The following is a 17,229-nucleotide window of genomic DNA, read 5'->3' as shown; positions in this document are numbered from 1 at the left end:
TCAACAGGACTATGTTGTGGAATAGATTAGTACAAGATGCCTAGAATTATTGCTTATTGCTATGATGGGATAGATAGACTAAAAAAAAACATTTCAAGGACTCCAACATAGTAAAAGGCCACTGTTGTCTTTCTTGGGGGCAAGGCAAAGTGTGCTTAATGATAGCCAGACCTAGACATTATGATTTTTACAGGCAAAGCACTTGCCAGTTACAAGACCACAAAAAGTGAGTTTTGGGTTCTGGTTATCAACTCACAGGACACTGCTGTTTTACCTCACTCTGACTTAACTTAGAAGGGTACATCTAGGAAGCACAGCAGCAGCATCACAAAGGACTCAGATACCTAGATGCAGCTTCCTCTGTCCCTCCCCAGTCACCAAAAGAGATGCATTTTGGTCATAACGTTGGTGAGGAGCTGGTGAGAATGTAGGTCCCATAAGCACAGGGAAGCCACCATGTCCAGAGTCTCTCAGCTTAAATTCTCTGCTAGCCATGTAGCCTTTGATAGGGTAGTGACTGGCTCTCATTTTAGAGTGTAATAGCAATCCTAACACCGGATATACCAGGGAACATTCATTCTTGGATTAGTAGTGAGTAATGGCCTCATCAGCCTTCAGAGCTGTAGGACATTTGACATGACGGCAAGTATTTCCTCAAGAGGCTGCATGGGGTATTGCAGCCCCACTCTTGACCTTCCCTTCCATCAGTAATTCAAACTGGACATTCAATCATCTTTCCCAGGGGCAATGGCATTCTTTATGTCTTTCCCATCTTTCCCTGTAAACAAGACATTCCTATTTGCCAAATCCACTTCATACCAGTGACTGCCAGCTGGTATTTTTCTGAATGACAAAGATTCAGGATTCCACTGTGGACTTGGAAAGTTGCAGATATGACAAGAGGCCATGCATTTAACACAAACCACAACTGGTTTCTTGGTGGAAAAAAGAAAATACTAGCTTATCTGACTTTTCTCCTGGTCCAGATATTCTTCATAGGCAGCTTCAAATTGGTCACAGAAACTTTAAGCTCTAGCTAAACCAGTACACTTAATTCAGATATTTAACAGGCTGTAAATGGAAGAATATGTTTTTAGTTAGCACAAACTATGCTATAGCAATAAGATTTTAACAGGCTGCAGAAACAGCATAATTTTAAATGCTGTTTGAGGGGAAATGACCTTGTCAATTTTAAAATGAGATCAGTGATTACAAATTTTTGCTTTGAAGTTGTAATTAAGATTGAAATGGTATGAATAAAATCAAATGTTCTGGCTTTTCGCAGAATTGCAGGAAGTCCTTCTTTCTCTCTGGGTATTCTCTCCAAGTCACTGAGATTACTGGTAGGATGCCGATATTATGCATATCTCAGATGGAGTCTGGCTGGAAACTTGAGAGTTAAATTTATAACAAATAAAGGTTAATATTATTTTACGCAGTGAAGAATACAGCTGGCAAACTTCTCTCAGTATATACCAGCTGAAAATATAGAGATTTGAAAGATACAGACAGATTCCTGGATGATGGATATAAAAATGCATTATTAAGGGAGATTAGGTGTGTTGAAGGATATGCCTAACTTTTGAGGTTGACATCAAGCAGGAAAACCATATTCTTCCCTACCAGACACAATTCTGAGGTGACTGCACCATAAGTCTGTGCTAATAAAGGAATGTGTCACAGCCTATCTTTAATTCCAAAGGCGGGGAAGATATGAACCAGCCTTATGAGGCTCTTTGTAGTTTTACATTCTCTGCTAACCACAAGACACAAATTACTGTTTTAGCAGAGTCATAGAAGTCCTTGAATGGATTTAAAATATAAAAATGTTCAGAGTTGAATTAATAACTTAACAATTTTTACTAAATGGGAAGGTCTACAGAGAGCCAATAATTTTCATCCTCTGTGGGGCTGGAAAACAGTCTGAAAGTGTCAGACAAAATGTCTCAGGCTATTATTCTTAGCAATATTGACTAGCTCAGATTGATCTTCATAAGTGGAATGTGTTAAGAACTGGTTGTACCACTGAGAATAATTGAAATGAAACCATCTTTAACATAATGGAGCAAATGTGGGTGAGGAGATTATGTGTGAGAGAATGTTTAACTCCCAATAGTTTTAAATTTTCACTCGACCCAAGTAATATGATAGCTTTTGATATGTCTGTATTAATAAACCTTCATTAAGTGCATAGGCTGTTCCCTTTGAGAAAGATACATTTGTAAGACTAATCATCTGTGATAAAAGGCAGTGAGTCTGTAGATGGTTGAGCAACCCAGTTATAGTGTAGCAAAGTTCAAATATGCCTGCAGGACATTCAGAAGCCTACTGATTACTACCTTATTTTCAATTCCATAGAATACCTTTCTTCTTAATGTAATTTATAACCATATTGAAAGAAATATTAGTGGTTTCAGTTTACTTATTATTTGCTTCTATTCCTGGGCTCTAAAACTTTTCACTTAACAGAAGTTCTCCAAACTTCTTACTAATGTCTATAATTTTCTTGTTTAGCTCTTCATTAAGAGTATAGCAATAGATTTTTCTTTAAGATAATCAGTTGATTATTTTATGTCACTTTATACCTTTTTAATTAATCGAGGTTGGTGAGGGCACCTACTTCATAAGAACTGAGTATAATGGAAAAAGTCAGCTTTCCAGATCTTTTGTCAAATTTATAAACCTGTAGGAAGGTACAATTCTGGCATTACTCCTGGCTGTGGGAAAGAGGCTGTGTAGTATTATGATGAACAAGTATCTGGAAGAGTCCTGTGTGGAATCCTGGCTCTGCATTTGCCATCATTTGACCTTGGGCAAATTACTTAACCTCTCTGGCCTCAGTTCCCTCATCTGTGGAACTTCATGGGGTTGGTGTTGGGATTAAATTAGCTAAAGTATGTTTTAGGTTGAACAACATAAAATTTCTGCTGTTGTAGGACCTAAATGGTCAAATCAATTAGGAAATTCATGTGGTTCAACCTAATAAATGCATAGAACAGTGCCTGGCACTTGGTGAGCCTCATGCCAATTTGGCTGTACCCTTCAATGTCTTAGAGAAGGCACTGTTGTTGTTGTTGTTGAATAGTGTTCTTTATTTACCGATGGAGAAAACCTACTTATCTTATGAAGTTTAGTAGTACTAAGCAGATGAGCCCTGTGTCAAAGCACATTTTTTTCTCTTTCTACTACTTAATCTTGGGTAGGTGTGTTAACTTCTCTTTCACCATTTCTTCCAGCCATGGAAAGATAGGATTGAATCAGATGATGCTAAATTCTAGAATATATTGTCTTTCCTTGGCCAAGTTTTAAGAAGCTGAGCATCCAGTACAATTGTTTCCACATTCACCTGTAACAAGAAGCAGCACCTCATAGAATAATTGCCTAATAAGCACAGCCATATTCCAACTTTGAGGTGTGCGATGTTTCCAAAAAGTCAGCACTTAACACAGCCTACCTCCCTAAAACCAAAATGGTCACATCCACAGAAATAATGACTGTTGGCCTATCTTTGCTTCAGACTGATATAAGTTCTTGAAAATATAAAGAATGTCTTTTCTTCACTTAGGAAAGTTCCATGATGCTTATGTCACTCAAATACATCGCTTAAAGTGAACTTTAAAAACCACCTTCTAATAGGTAACAATTTTCCAAATTACAATTTTTTATACATATACAAGGAAAGCTTAAGCCCAAATCCATATCAATTTCCAGGAGCAACATGACTTGCACATTATTGCCTGCTTTAGAAAACAGTAACCAAAGAATTTCAATGGGAGCCACTTTCCAAACTTATAAATTAGTTTTATGGAGTGCAAGCTTACTTTTTTTTTTTTTTTTTTTTAGCATTTCTGATTTTTTTTCGTAAGCAGCTTCTGAAGAAGAGCAGATATGCCTAGATTGGAAAGGAATGTATATACCCAAACTGAGTATAAAAAAAAAACTCCTGGTAGTAATAAATTCTTTGATAATAGAGCATCATCTCAGCTCTTACTAAGAAATCACTTCCTTCACAGGTTGCACATTTTTGTACAGATGAGCTCTGCTTCTGCTTTTGTCTGGGGTGGAGAGAAATGATTTGCTTCTAGTAGTCAAAAGATAAATATTTAATTTGAGGTTTCCTTGTTTTATAATTGTCTGATTTCTCCTCACCTTTTATATTCAGAAGTTTCCTTCACTCCATAAACGTTAATACCGAGTTTCAGGCATTGTCTGATTAGTAGTAGAAAAGGTGAGAAAAGAAGACACAGTTCTTGACATCAAAATACCATCCCTGGGGTGGGTGGGTGGGTCTGGGGGTGAGAATAAGGAATTATGATGGGGCTTGGGTAGAGCACATACGTCCTTGGGGCGGGGGGTGGAGGTGGTTGTGGCTGATAGCAGTATAGGTAAGGAAGCCCTCCCAGAGCAGGCATCTGGCTCACTATGGTGATGCAATAAGCAGCAACTTAGTTTGCGGAGATGGAGGGAACCAGAGCCAGAAGAGCTTGATTGCTATGCAAAGGAATCTGCACTCTGAATCTGAAAGTTATGCGACTCCAGGGAAGGATTTTAGGCAAGTAACTTTGTCAACGTTTTCCACCCAGAAACATCACTCAGGCTGCACTGCAGAGACTAGACTGGAGGAAGTCCAAATGAGAAGCCCCCCTGGGCGACTTTATGAATCCTGAGAGCAGTGTTGGGAGAGCCTTCACTTGGCAGTAGCAGCAAGGGGACTAGAACATATGAAAGATATTAGAAAGGATTTGGTGGCAGAAAGAATGCACGCATATTTTTCTGATTTTATTTTATTATTAGTAGCCCTGCACACGAATCAGTGCACCAGTAGCTCGCCAGTAGCTCGCTGCCACCCTCCAGTAGCTCTCCACTCGCTGCCCTGCCCTCCTGTAGCTTCCCCCACCCCCACCCTCTTGTCCCCCCCTCATAGCTTGCTGCCTGCTCCCTCCTGTAGCTCTCTGCTGCTAGCTTGTACCCTCCTGTAGCTCTCTGCCTGCTTCTCCACCCTCCTATAGCTCCCCTCGCGCTCCCCCCCCCCCCATAGCTTGCTGCCCTGCCTGCTCCTGTAGCTCTCCACCACCTGCTTGTAGTTCACTGCTCCACCCTCCTGCAGGTTCGTGATCCGGTCATTACGCCTCACATCTTAAGGGATAATTAGCATATTCCTCACTTATTATATAGGATTATACTGGTTCAATGTGTACAACTAAGCATTTTCTAACTACCTGGTTTTGTGATTTGAAGAAACAAAGTTTAAATATAATGAAAATAATTATCTGAATTTTAAATCTGGTGAGACCCTCTTAGCTGTATGTGTTCTACTGTAATCGTAGATTTGGTTGCTGTGGGTTCTCTTAATAAAGGTATATATTCTTGTGTGCTATCTTGTTTCCAGTTAACTTAAACCTCTCATTAATACATGATAGATGTCAAAATACTTGAAAAACTTATAAAAACCTATAACTTCCCAGGTGTCATTGACTTCTCTCATCTACATGCATTCAATTCCTTTCAGTTTTCTATAACCTTTTCTAACTCTGTTTTTATGGCCTTTACCCATGTTTAGTTGTTTCTGCTTACGTTTTTCTGGAACTTCTTTTTCCTAGGATTTGGGGGTTCTTTCATGGCCCCTTCTCCATCACCAGTGACTCCAGCCCAGAACAACCTGCTACAGCCCAATTTTGAGGCAGCTTTTGGAACAACGCCTTCAACTTCTAGCAGCAGCTCCTTTGATCCATCAGGTGAGACAGTGGTTTTCAAACATTCTTTTAATTTGTTCTGATTATAAGATAAACCACCTAAGGTTAGTATGATAATCAGAAAATGTCTACACAATACTGAGTGATGAACTTATTTTAAAAACTGTTCAATAAATAAATTCAATAACTTAAGTAAATATTTTCAGTATATTTTGGTGGCTTTAAGAATAACTTTTAATTCCTTTCTGTATTTCTGTTTTTAATTTTTTTGCAGAAATCTAACTTAACACGCACACCATCTATTGCATGAGCTTACATGCACACGGTTTAGAGATGGTTAAAGGAAAACAAGTACTCTGTACTAGATCTTTGTACAGTATCTGAATGTGTGGACACTCCCCCTGCTGTTGCTTACACCCTCTGAAGCTTTCATAGTTCTTGGTTTTTTGAAGTTGAGACACAAATAGTATTCTTTGCCTGCCTTTAACCTTTCATCCTGCTGTCATTTTGTTTGTATTCTCTTCCATTCTACTCTTCCCATGCTGGGTCCTTACTACAAATTTTCAATTGGTGAGTTTTTGGCAATTAAATGTGTTTCAGAAACACCCTAAATATATGCCCTGCCTGACAATTTGGTTGCTTCCATTGCCAGTGCCTAGTTGAATGCTGTTCTTTTTTAATTTAGAATCATTGTATAGTAGTATGTATGGTAAATATGCATAGTTTTTTTTATAAAAATTAACAACCACAAAATCTTTGACATGGATATTAGCGATAACTTATGCAAATCCTATGAGTCTGCATTTTAAATGGTCTTCTTGTATTCAAGGAACTAGACAGGTAGTAATTAGTTGCATGGTTATCAGGAACCATGAATAATGGCATGGTTCCTATTACTGATATAGTGTTTACTTTAAATGTTCCCTTAAAGTTAGAACCAAAAGTGATTGCTATACTGGAGAAAAAATAATTAAAATTCTTACTTCTAAAATATGGTCAACTGTTTTTCAGATACTTATTAGTAGGTATTGACCATTAGATGAGGTTTTATTTCGACACGAATTTCATAAGGTACTAAGAGATTCGGCCTTCTTTTCTCATTTAAAAATTGTTTTAAGTTGTTTATGTAATACTTTCAACAAAGATTTTTTTAAAAAAGGAAACATTGTAGAACTTTAGAGTAAACGATTTAGGCTTTGGTAAATCACTACCATTTTGAATAAAACATGTTTTAGTGATAGCTTTTAATGAGTAACCATGGCTACCAATTATTGAGTGCCTGTGTACAGCAAACATTATAATGAAGACATGACATATATTATCTAATTTAATCTTCACAACAAAGCCATGTAGTAGTAGTGGCACTCTTCCCACTTACAGATGAGGAAACCAAAGCTTAGACAGTAACTTTCTCAAAGACATACAGCTAGTGAGGCATGTAGCTGAGTTTGAGCTCAATTCTGACTCCAAAGTCTGTGCTCTTTCCTGTACATTACACAGATTGTTTTCCATCTTTGTTCATGTTCATTAGTATTTCATACTTTATGAGTAGACTTATGTAGAGATGTTCTTTTTGGTGTTATGGTCATGATAAGTGTGAATTACAAGTCTTCTTTTATAAGATTGTATATTCACTTGTTTCCATGGTTTTTTTAAAGACAGTTTTCCCTTTAATTTTCCATATGATCCTTTTTTTTTTCAATTATTCTGAACCTGGTCCATTTGATTTCCAGTGTTTGATGGTCTAGGTGACCTTCTGATGCCAACCATGGCACCAACGGGGCAGCCTGCACCCATCCCGATGGTACCTCCTAGTCCTGCAATGGCAGCAAGCAAACCCCTTGGGAGCGATCTTGACTCATCTCTTGCCAGCTTAGTAGGCAGTGAGTAATATAGTTTTATTTAACTGAATCATGTGTGATTTCCCCCTCTGTCTTTCCCTATGTATTTTTTTCTGGATTCGCTTGTGGGTGAGTGTATTAAGGAGTGGGCAGAAATTCTTTACCCAGTACAGTTCCTTGAAAGGTAAGCAGTCTCTATACCATAGTCTTGCAAGCAGTACCCAGGCCATAATTAATAATTAATCTAAATTATCCAAGGTATAGTTAGAGAGCATGTGCAAGTATGAAGTCAAGTGTATTGTGTATAATAAGTACTTAAGTTTTCATTTCATTTGGAAATGGGAATGCAAAGTAACTTAAATACAGTATGTTGACTAATTGAGCATCCAAGTGTGATTCAGTTATTCATTCAACGAACACTATTTATTGAATATTGGGCATTCTTCCATGCTCTAGATATAAAATTAGTGATCAAAACAGGTATAAATTTCTGTTTTTATGGTGCTCTGAAAGGGCAAAGACAAACATTAAACATTTTCAAATTAATAAATTTTATAGTGTGTTAGGTCATAAGTGCCATGGGGAAAAACAGAACAGGCAAAGAGGGATAAAGAGTGCCACAGAGTGGGGGTGAGAGTAAGCCTCACTGAAAATGTAAAATTTGAGCAAAGATTTGAAGGTAGAGGAATGAACCATATGGATATCTGAAGGAGAACATGTGCAGGCTAAGGAGACAGCCAGTGCCAAGACATTGGGCAGAAGATTGCCTGGCATATTTAAGGAACATCAAGGAGACTGTGGCTGGAGCTAGGTACGTGAAAGAGTCTTAGGAGGTGAGGGCAGTATGATAAAATAAATGCTGGCCTTTTATTTCAACTCTGAATTTGATTTTTTTTATTAAGGTGAATGGGGTTAGCATTGCAAATACCTTTCATTTCACTCAAGGCTATATCAAAAGTTTATCATATCATTTATACACAATTTTTTCTATCTGTTACCCTGTGGATATACTTTTGTTTTCCATTCATCATCCTCAGTCTGGGCATCCATGAAAATGCTTTGATGACAGCCATGGAAAGATTATTTTAGTATTTCTTCCTACTCTAAAATATTATCTCACTGACGGACAGTCTGTAGTGGTAACTACTTTTGCTGGACACTATAATGTACCGCCCAGACCCTCCTACAGAAATAGAGGGTTTTTACCTCTAGCTTCTAAGAGTACCCTCAGCACACAGCCCACAGATGCTACCACCTTTGATATTTATATCAGCTGAAGAAAGCTGACCAATAGCCAAACAATCTTGATGAAAAACAAATTTGAAGCACACTTCTTAATATCAGAACTTCTACAAAGCTATAGTAATAAGGACAAATAGTACAGTATAGACATAGAAAAATAGACCAATAGCATAGAATGAAAAGCCCAGAAATAAACCTCACAAACAATGCTAAATGATTTTCTATGTTTGCAGGACCATTCAGAATGGGAAAAATACTCTATTCAAAAAACGTGCAAGTCAAATGGATAGCCATATGCAAAAGACTGAAGTTAGGCCTCTTCATTATACCATCCATAAAAATCAATTCAAAATGAATCAAAGACCTAAATATAAGAGATAAAACTCTTAGAGAAAAAATATAGGTATATTGACCTGGGATTAGGCAGTGACTTCTTAGATATAATACCAAAAATAGTCAATCAAATAAAAATAAATTAATAAGAATGCATCAAAATTAAAAACTTTTGTTATGAATGATACCATTAAGAAAGTGAAAAAACAACCCACATAATGAGAGAAAGTATTTCCAAGTTATATATCTTATATGGGACTTGTATCTATAATATTAAAGAACTCTTACAATTCAGTAATAAGAAGACAAATAATTTTAAAATTGGCAAAGGATTTGAATAAACATTTCTTCAAAAATGATATACAGTGGCCCACAAGTATATGAATAGATGTTGAACATCATTAGTCATCAGGGAAATACAAATCAAAACCACATCGACAGACCACTTCACACTCACTGGGAATGCTACAATCAAAAAGAGAGTAACAAGTGTTGGCTAGGATGTAGGGAAATTAGAACTCTCAACCATTGCTGGTAGGGATATACATGATGCAGCCACTTTGGAAACAGTCTTGTAGTTCTTTAAAATAATTAATTCAAAATGGCTCATAGATTAAATGTAGGAGCCAAAGCTATAAAATTTTTAGAAGAAAATGTATGAATAAATCTTTATAACCTTGTTCTTAGATATGACACCAGCAGCACAAGCAACAACAGAAAAAAGAATAGATAGATAGGGCTACATGTGATATCATCAAGAAAGTGAAAAACAATCAACAGAATGGGAGAAAACATACATCTCATAAGGGACTTGTATTCAGAATGAACAAAGAACTCTACACCTCAACATTGTAAAGACAAATAACCCAATTTAAAAAGAGTCAAATGACTTAAACATTTCTCCAAAAAGTATATGGCCACTTTGTACATGAAAAGATGTTCAACATCAGTCATCGGTGGAACGCATATCAATACCACAATGAGATATCACTTCACACCCATTGGAATGTCTACAATGAAAAAGACATGATAACTGGTGTCTATGAGGATGTGGAGAAATTGAAACTCTCTAACATTGCTGGTGAGAGGGCAACATTGGGCAGCTACTGTGGAAAGCAGTTTGGCGGTTTCTGGAAATGTTAAACCTCGAGTTACCATTAGGCCGAGTGTACCATATGACAGCCTAGAAAGCTCCTCCCCCGGATCTCCGCTCAGCTTTGCCCAAGTCTCACCTTCTCCACGAGGCCTCCCCTGCGCATCCTATTTCATACTGCCTGCCCTCACTCTCACCCTCTGCCACCAGATCCTGCTCTTTCTTTTCATGTTTCCATAGGCTTTCCATTTTACCTTCTAACCGCCTACATAATTTACTTCTTTATTCTTTTATGTATGTTGTTTTGTCGTCCATCTCACCCCATTAGAATGTAAATTCTCCAGGATTGGGATTTATTTTTTCCCCTTCACTAACATAACCCAAAGCACTTAGAACTGTGCCTGGTGTATATGTAGGGGCTCAATAAATATTGGCTGACGTAATAGATGAACTGAGATTAGAGCAGAACGATGAAGCTGGTTGTGTCAGGATCCTCAAGACGACCCTCACATTCACTGATTCACTGGAAGGACTCGGGAGACTCAGCACATGTCTGTACTCACAGCTAAGATTTATTACAAGAGCTCATAAGGATGCACAGCTGGATCATCGGGGAAAAGACACAGGCAGAGTCTGGAGGAATCCATGCTCAGACTTCCTTATGCTCTCTCATTCCCAGGAGCGGAAAGGCATACAGAAATGTGGTCACGTGTGTGATGTTTTTGCCCAAGGAAGCCCTTCAGAGACTCAGCACCCAGGATTTTTCTTGGATGCTGATCATGTGCTAAAGTTTCAGTCTCTAAGAAGGAAAGCAGGTGTTCAGCATAAACCACGTTGTTTGTATGGCTTAGACACAGCAAGCCACTCTTATCATTAGGCTAAGTTTTATCTCAGTGTAGAGAATAATTTACTAGCTAGGTTCCCAGATGCCAGCCACATAGACCTTTCTAAGATAGCAGTCTCAAGCCTGCTGTGTTTACTCTTTTTTCTGAACACGAATTGACATTAAAATACGATCCTTAAGTATAATGTAAAGTAAAAGAAAATGTTAGATTTGTGAATGTTTCCTGACATAGTTTCTCCTTTGCAAAACTGAATGTAGTCATTCCTAGGCAAAATATGGACGTTTTCTAGACCTCTGAGTCTTTGATCTTTTAAATGTCATATCATTTAAGCTGAGTATAGAGTTTTAAATTCTTTTTTTCTTTTATCCATTTATAGATCTTGGGATTTCTGGCACCACATCCAAAAAGTAAGTGCTTTTTAAACTATCTGGTTTTGTTGAGACAATGTATTTGTACTTATTTGAGACTATCAAACGTTGTTCTCATTAAAGTAATTACTCATTCTCAGGCTAGGTAATTTCAGAATTGGTTTTTATTTTATTCTGGGTTTTTGTTTTTGTTGTTTTCTACTGGAACATCCAAACTGTTGGCTATGACAATGAAAAGGAATAATATATTTTAGTCTCCAAGATTGTCATGAAATCTTATCCTATATACTAAAAGCATAATATACAAATTGTCCCCTCTACCAGGAGTTTGTCCGGGAATTCGACCAGGGGGCAGGGCTAGCCGGGGGAAAGAAGGGAGGCCCCGGCCGGCAGTCGGCAGCCGCTGGGGACCCTACCAGTACACGAATTTCATGCACTGGGCTTCTAGTCTAGAAATACTGGGGAATTGTGGTTTGAATACTTTCATAGCTTTAAATTTTAGACTCATTACAACATTCCTAGCTAACATTGATTTTTAAGTCTCTCATGGAGGATCAATTTTAAGGAAGGATAGTAAGAATGATAAACAGTGTACCCTTTTTTAGATGCATATTTCAACATCTGAAATTGGGATCCATTTTACAATATACTAGAGGCCCGGCGCATGAAATTCGTGCATGGGTATGGTCCCTAGGCCTGGCCTGTGATCAGGGCCATCTTCCCCTGCTGCCCACAGCTGGCCCCGCCCCCCCCCCCCCCCGGTTCCCTGTTTGCCATTAGGTGATTGGTGCCTGATGGCCAGGGGAAGGGCCCGAGAGGTCGGCTGTTCCCGCCCGCTCACCGGCCCCGCCCCTGCTGCAGTTCACCCTCTGTGTGTGGCACGACTGGCAGGGCAGGGGCCTTGGCCTGGCACCACCCACGTCCCCAACCACCCACCCCCGGTTCCCCATTCACTATCAGGCGATTGGAGCCTGCCGGCCGAGGAAAGGGACCAAAAGGTGGTAGGTGCGCCTTATAGTGACTGGTCCAGCAGTCATTCTGGTCATTCTGCCATTAGGGTTAATTTGCATATTATCCTTTGATTATATAGGATGATATCTTACAGTCATTGTAATGCAGGTTGTAGTTATGATATAGTTGTGTGAAACCTTCTGTTGATCCAGAAAGGGACATCATAGATGCACCTCAAATTCAACAAAGTGTTGGTATATAGCATTTGTGATACAGTTATTTAGTATTTTTTATAACCAGTGAAGGATTCAGTTAAATTTGTGGCATATTTTTCTATTAGAAGTGATAGGGGGAGTGGGGGAAAAAAGGAGACTGATGTAATACTTTCAAGAATAAAGAATTTAAATTAAAAAAAAAAAGTAGTAATAGAAAATTCCTGTTATCATTGAGGTCCAAACTCTAAATTATTTTTGTCAAATGCTTTTAAGCTTTCTTAGATACAATATGTTAAGCATCTTCTATCAGTTTTAACCTGTGTTCTTTGTTATCACTGGACTCAAACAGACTGCTTCTAACCGCAAATAAAAGTATCTCAGGAATCACACACCATTCTTTTCTGATCAGTGTGTTTTTTGAGTGTTTTGCGTGCTTGATTTTAGGGGAGATCTTCAGTGGAATGCTGGAGAGAAAAAGTTGACCGGTGGTGCCAACTGGCAGCCAAAAGTGGCCCCAGCAACCTGGTCCGCAGGAGTTCCATCCAGTGCGCCTTTGGTACGTAGCCCCTGGAGGCCGGGGCCGTGTGGGCAGTTTGCCAGTTCCCAGTGTGTACAACACAGTGCACTTTGCTTAATTTTGCTACTGACACTGTACTTTTCCATGCACTCCGAAGAAATATAAGCAAGATGCAATATTTACCAAAATGCAAACTTTATTGACTTTATACTTGATAAAGATTATGACCTATTTTTTAATTTTAGTTATTTCAAAATAGTATATATGCTTCTTGAGATATTTGTTTTATATTTGTATAATTATGGAAATAATTTTTCAAAATCATTTAATAACATTGATCATTATCTATATTTTATCATATGTCTTGCCCAGATTTCTTGATTGTCTTAAGTAATGACAACTTTTTTTTTTACCAGAAAGATTGGGCAATTTTCCACTGTGTAAGTGAACTTTCATTTTAAATCACTATTAATTCTTCTCACCATTTCAAAAATCAAAACTACTAACACCATCTTTTCTATAAAATTTAAATAGATTTTATTTCGATATATTAAATTTCTATTAATATATTAATACCACCATTCACTCTATGAAATAGCATATCACTGGTAATAAAGACTAATTATTATTTTATGAAATTTGCTACCATAAAAAAGACTATACCAAGGGTAGCAAAACTTACTGTTTTCCTAAATGTGCTCCATTATTAGCAAAACTAGGCTAGTTGCTATTTCCCAATTTCACTTGCAGTTTTTCACCTTTACTTACCACCTTCATGTCTATATCACACCCATCTCAAAGGCTTTCTTGATGTCGTATTCTCCTTATTGCCTGAATTAATTCTAACTATCACCCACCAATCCCAGCCAAACAAACATGCATGGAAGTGAATTAATATAAATAGAATATAAACATTTTAGATAGACTCTACTAAAACTATTGTGTTTCAGAAATTAATTTAAATATCTAAGTTTTGGAATTTAGAACATATTGTCTTTTAAATAATTTTATAAATAGTAATGTTTTTAAATATAAGCAGTTTTATAAATAAAAATAAGTTCAAACCAATCTAAATAATGCCTTTTGAGTCAAAATTCACCATTAAGCAGAACTAACAGTTTACAATTTATACCATAGTTTCTATAGGAAAATACATTTTGTTCTGGAAACCCACTTCCTCTTATCTCCTCACCCCCGCCAGTGGTGGTCGTGAGAGGAAATTCAAGGGCTAATATTTTCCTTGGTGACTTCAAAGTCTGAAAGAACTTAACTTTAAGTGATTTCCTAACTGATAACAATGAAAAAATTGCCTGTTGTATCTAAGTATCTATTTCTTTAAATCTTTCTTTGCATTATTTAAAAACAATGCTTAAGAAGACCATTTTTTTGTATTTTAAATTTTACAAAGGATACTTAGTAGAAAACTAAATTTCTCTTTAAAACTGATGTATGACGAAGATGACCATTTAACTTATTGTTCAAACTAGGGCTCGTTTGTGGGTGGAAGGGAATATAATTCTTACCCTGGGATCCCAGGCATTTACCTGTGGTTAGTGACTCAAATAGATGCTGAGACCAAAGGGAGCTGCACTCCATTCCTCAACACAAAAACATCTGAGCGTCACTGTCTTGTTTGGGGTACAGGGAAAGCCAGTCAATAAACGTATAAAATCCCCAATGAAAGAAAAAGCTTCTTCAGCACCGATCTTGGATACTATCTGATCACATTAAATCTCACAATTTATAGTATCGTTACCAAATTAAAGGAACTAATTTTCCTATTCTATTCTATGCAAAATTAAAGAGGCCTTGCGTGCTGCTCTGAGAAGTTCATACATTAATGGTGGTGCCCTTTTCAGCAGGATCAAGTTGTTGTTTTTGTGCGTGTTTTTCAAATATATTTTTATTGATTTCAGAGAGGTACAGAGAGGGACAGATAGAAATTGATCGGCTGCCTCCTGCACACCCCATTGGGGACCAAGCCCACAACCGGGGCATGTGTCTTGACCACGAATCGAACCGTGACCTCCTGGCTCATAGGTCGAAGCTCAACCATTGAGACACTCCAGCCCAGGCAGGATCGAGTTTTTAATTGTTCTTTAACAAGTTAATTTCAGGGCAGTCCAGGTGATAGCAGTATCTAAGATGGAATGAGGGGAGTAGAGAAAGGGTGGTGAAGTACTGATATTTGGTAGATCAGCTGTAGGTTAAAAAAAAAAAAAAAATGGTTGAGAGCTTGAAGTGAGGGGGAAGGAAGACAAGAAAGAAAACTCTCCGGTAGAATCCACACAGTTGTGGGTGGTTGTGAATGAAGCCACCAAGACAGTGGTTGCCCAAGTTTCTATATGGGACAGTTTGCTAAACGAAGAGGCCATTAACCAAGAAGGCAAATAAGAGAGAAGTACTTTAAAAATAGTATTAGGTTGGAGACCTTCCCTGCCCATTACCTCCCCTGAGGTCAAGATTCGAACCCTACAGGTGGTGAATGCATCAAATACTTAACTGCTTTGCTTCTTCAGGGCAGCAAGGCTGCCATTTATCTGATTGGCAGGCACCATCACTGAGACTGAAATTAATAGTCTCATTTTTTAAACCTCAAAACTCCATATGTTTTTGGGTTTTTTTAGGAAGCGGAAAACTTTAAATTTTTAGTAAGCTCCAGAAACTTAGAGACATAAAATAGCTACAGCAGCTCTGGAAAGGGAAATTAGAACAGAAATAATTTATTAGAAGGGCAGAGTTACCTGTAGTTCTCTTTCTTTCTTTTTTTTTCTTTTTTTCTTTTGCTTCTTTTGCTGGGTATAGGATAGTTAACAGACAACAATTAACAAGTTAACAGTAACAATGAAGGAATCTGTGGTTGCCGCCCTGGAGCCTAGGGCATTGGGTTGTGCAACAATAACAGGAACTGCCATTGCCATGTAGGCTATGACCCTCCCCTGTGCATAAACACCGGTGCCGGAGGGAGTGTGGACAGCGGACCCCCTCCAAGAAGAAGGCGGTGAGGGCAAGTCGTATGTCAGTGGTATATTTGAGAGTCATTTTTGGTCGCATGCTTGCAGTCATAGCTGCACTCCTCTTCGGTGTAGCCACGAATGTGAGAACTGTCCAGACCACTACAATCAATGAAGTGCACGTTAGTGGGGAGTAAACACCAAGTCAGCCTTCGGACCCCTGTAACAACTCAGGCAACATGAAGAAACACCTGCAAAAAGTCACCATATCCGGCTGGCAGAGCTCAAGCCCACACTTCTGAGCAGCTGCAGGGGTCCTGCCCCACATCCAGGGTGCGCACTGTGGGTGTTTTCACACTACAGCTCGCTGGCCAGCGTCTGCAATAAAGCTTGAGCACCGCACGTTGGCGTCCTGTGCAGTCCTTGTAGGTCTGTAAGAGCCCTGAGTGAGCCTGAGGCTTGCGCCTGGAGAGGAGACCTGGTCAGCAGCTGGCCTTGCGCTGTGGACGCCTGTCCCAGGATTAGTGACAGTGGCCACAGGTTCCTTTAGGGCCAATTCCTGACAGTTCCCCACAATTGTGCCCTTGAGCACCGAGTGTCCCTCAGTCCCTGGGTAAGGTCTCCTCTAAACTGCTGGGGTTCAGGGCAATGGCGTTCTCCTCCCCTCCCCCAACCCTGCCTGTTTCACAGGGGGTAGGAGAAGGGTGACTGTGGTCTGTGGGCTGTGGGCTGAGAGTGAGGGTTCCTTGTCTGCTCAGTGACCCCTGAGCGCCCTGGAGAGCACCCTTCCCTGTGTGGAGGCGGACCAGTGAGTGGCACTCAATCAGAAAGAAGAAGTGGCCCTCCTGACTCTGGCCTCAGAGAGAGAAGGCAAGCCGAGAGCAGATAACCCTCCCCTTACTTGCTCCACCAGAACCATCCTCTTGGCTTCTGTAATCTCGCTTGCTTCTCGCATGATGCGCAGCCAACCACCCAGGCTGCCACATGTGTGGAAAGACCCCTGAATACCCGGAAGCTTATCATGTATGAAAAAAGGTCAGAACCCGGTTGCAGGGCTCAGACTCTGGAGAGAACTCCCCTGAGCCTGCAGCGGTGCAAACAGAAGTCTTTTTCTGAACCTCCGAGTGCATTTGGATTGACGCTTCTGCCCAGCCTGATTTCTGCCATCACATTTGTT

At 39.1% G+C, this 17,229-nt stretch overlaps 1 protein-coding gene across 26 annotated transcripts in view; it reads left to right on the top strand.

The window, feature by feature from the left end:
* Positions 1-17,229, top strand: part of SNAP91 (synaptosome associated protein 91) — a 123,939-nt gene that overhangs the window by 92,683 nt on the left and 14,027 nt on the right. For 17 of the 26 annotated variants that reach the window (XM_054721867.1, XM_054721866.1, XM_054721863.1 and 14 more), the window contains 4 exons: positions 5,601-5,735; positions 7,427-7,576; positions 11,424-11,454; positions 13,026-13,137. In XM_054721867.1, the coding sequence (XP_054577842.1) occupies positions 5,601-5,735; positions 7,427-7,576; positions 11,424-11,454; positions 13,026-13,137 (428 nt within the window). Of the gene's footprint in view, positions 1-5,600; positions 5,744-7,426; positions 7,577-11,423; positions 11,455-13,025; positions 13,138-13,514; positions 13,539-17,229 lie in introns of all 26 variants that reach the window. The other 9 variants (XM_054721861.1, XM_054721854.1, XM_054721862.1 and 6 more) reach the window with 3 other exon arrangements.

The sequence above is a fragment of the Eptesicus fuscus genome, chromosome 10 (genome assembly GCF_027574615.1).
Source record: "Eptesicus fuscus isolate TK198812 chromosome 10, DD_ASM_mEF_20220401, whole genome shotgun sequence".
NCBI classification, from domain to species: Eukaryota; Metazoa; Chordata; class Mammalia; order Chiroptera; family Vespertilionidae; genus Eptesicus; species Eptesicus fuscus.
Note: the sequence above shows the minus strand (reverse complement) of the source record. Positions and strands in the feature narration are given on the sequence as shown.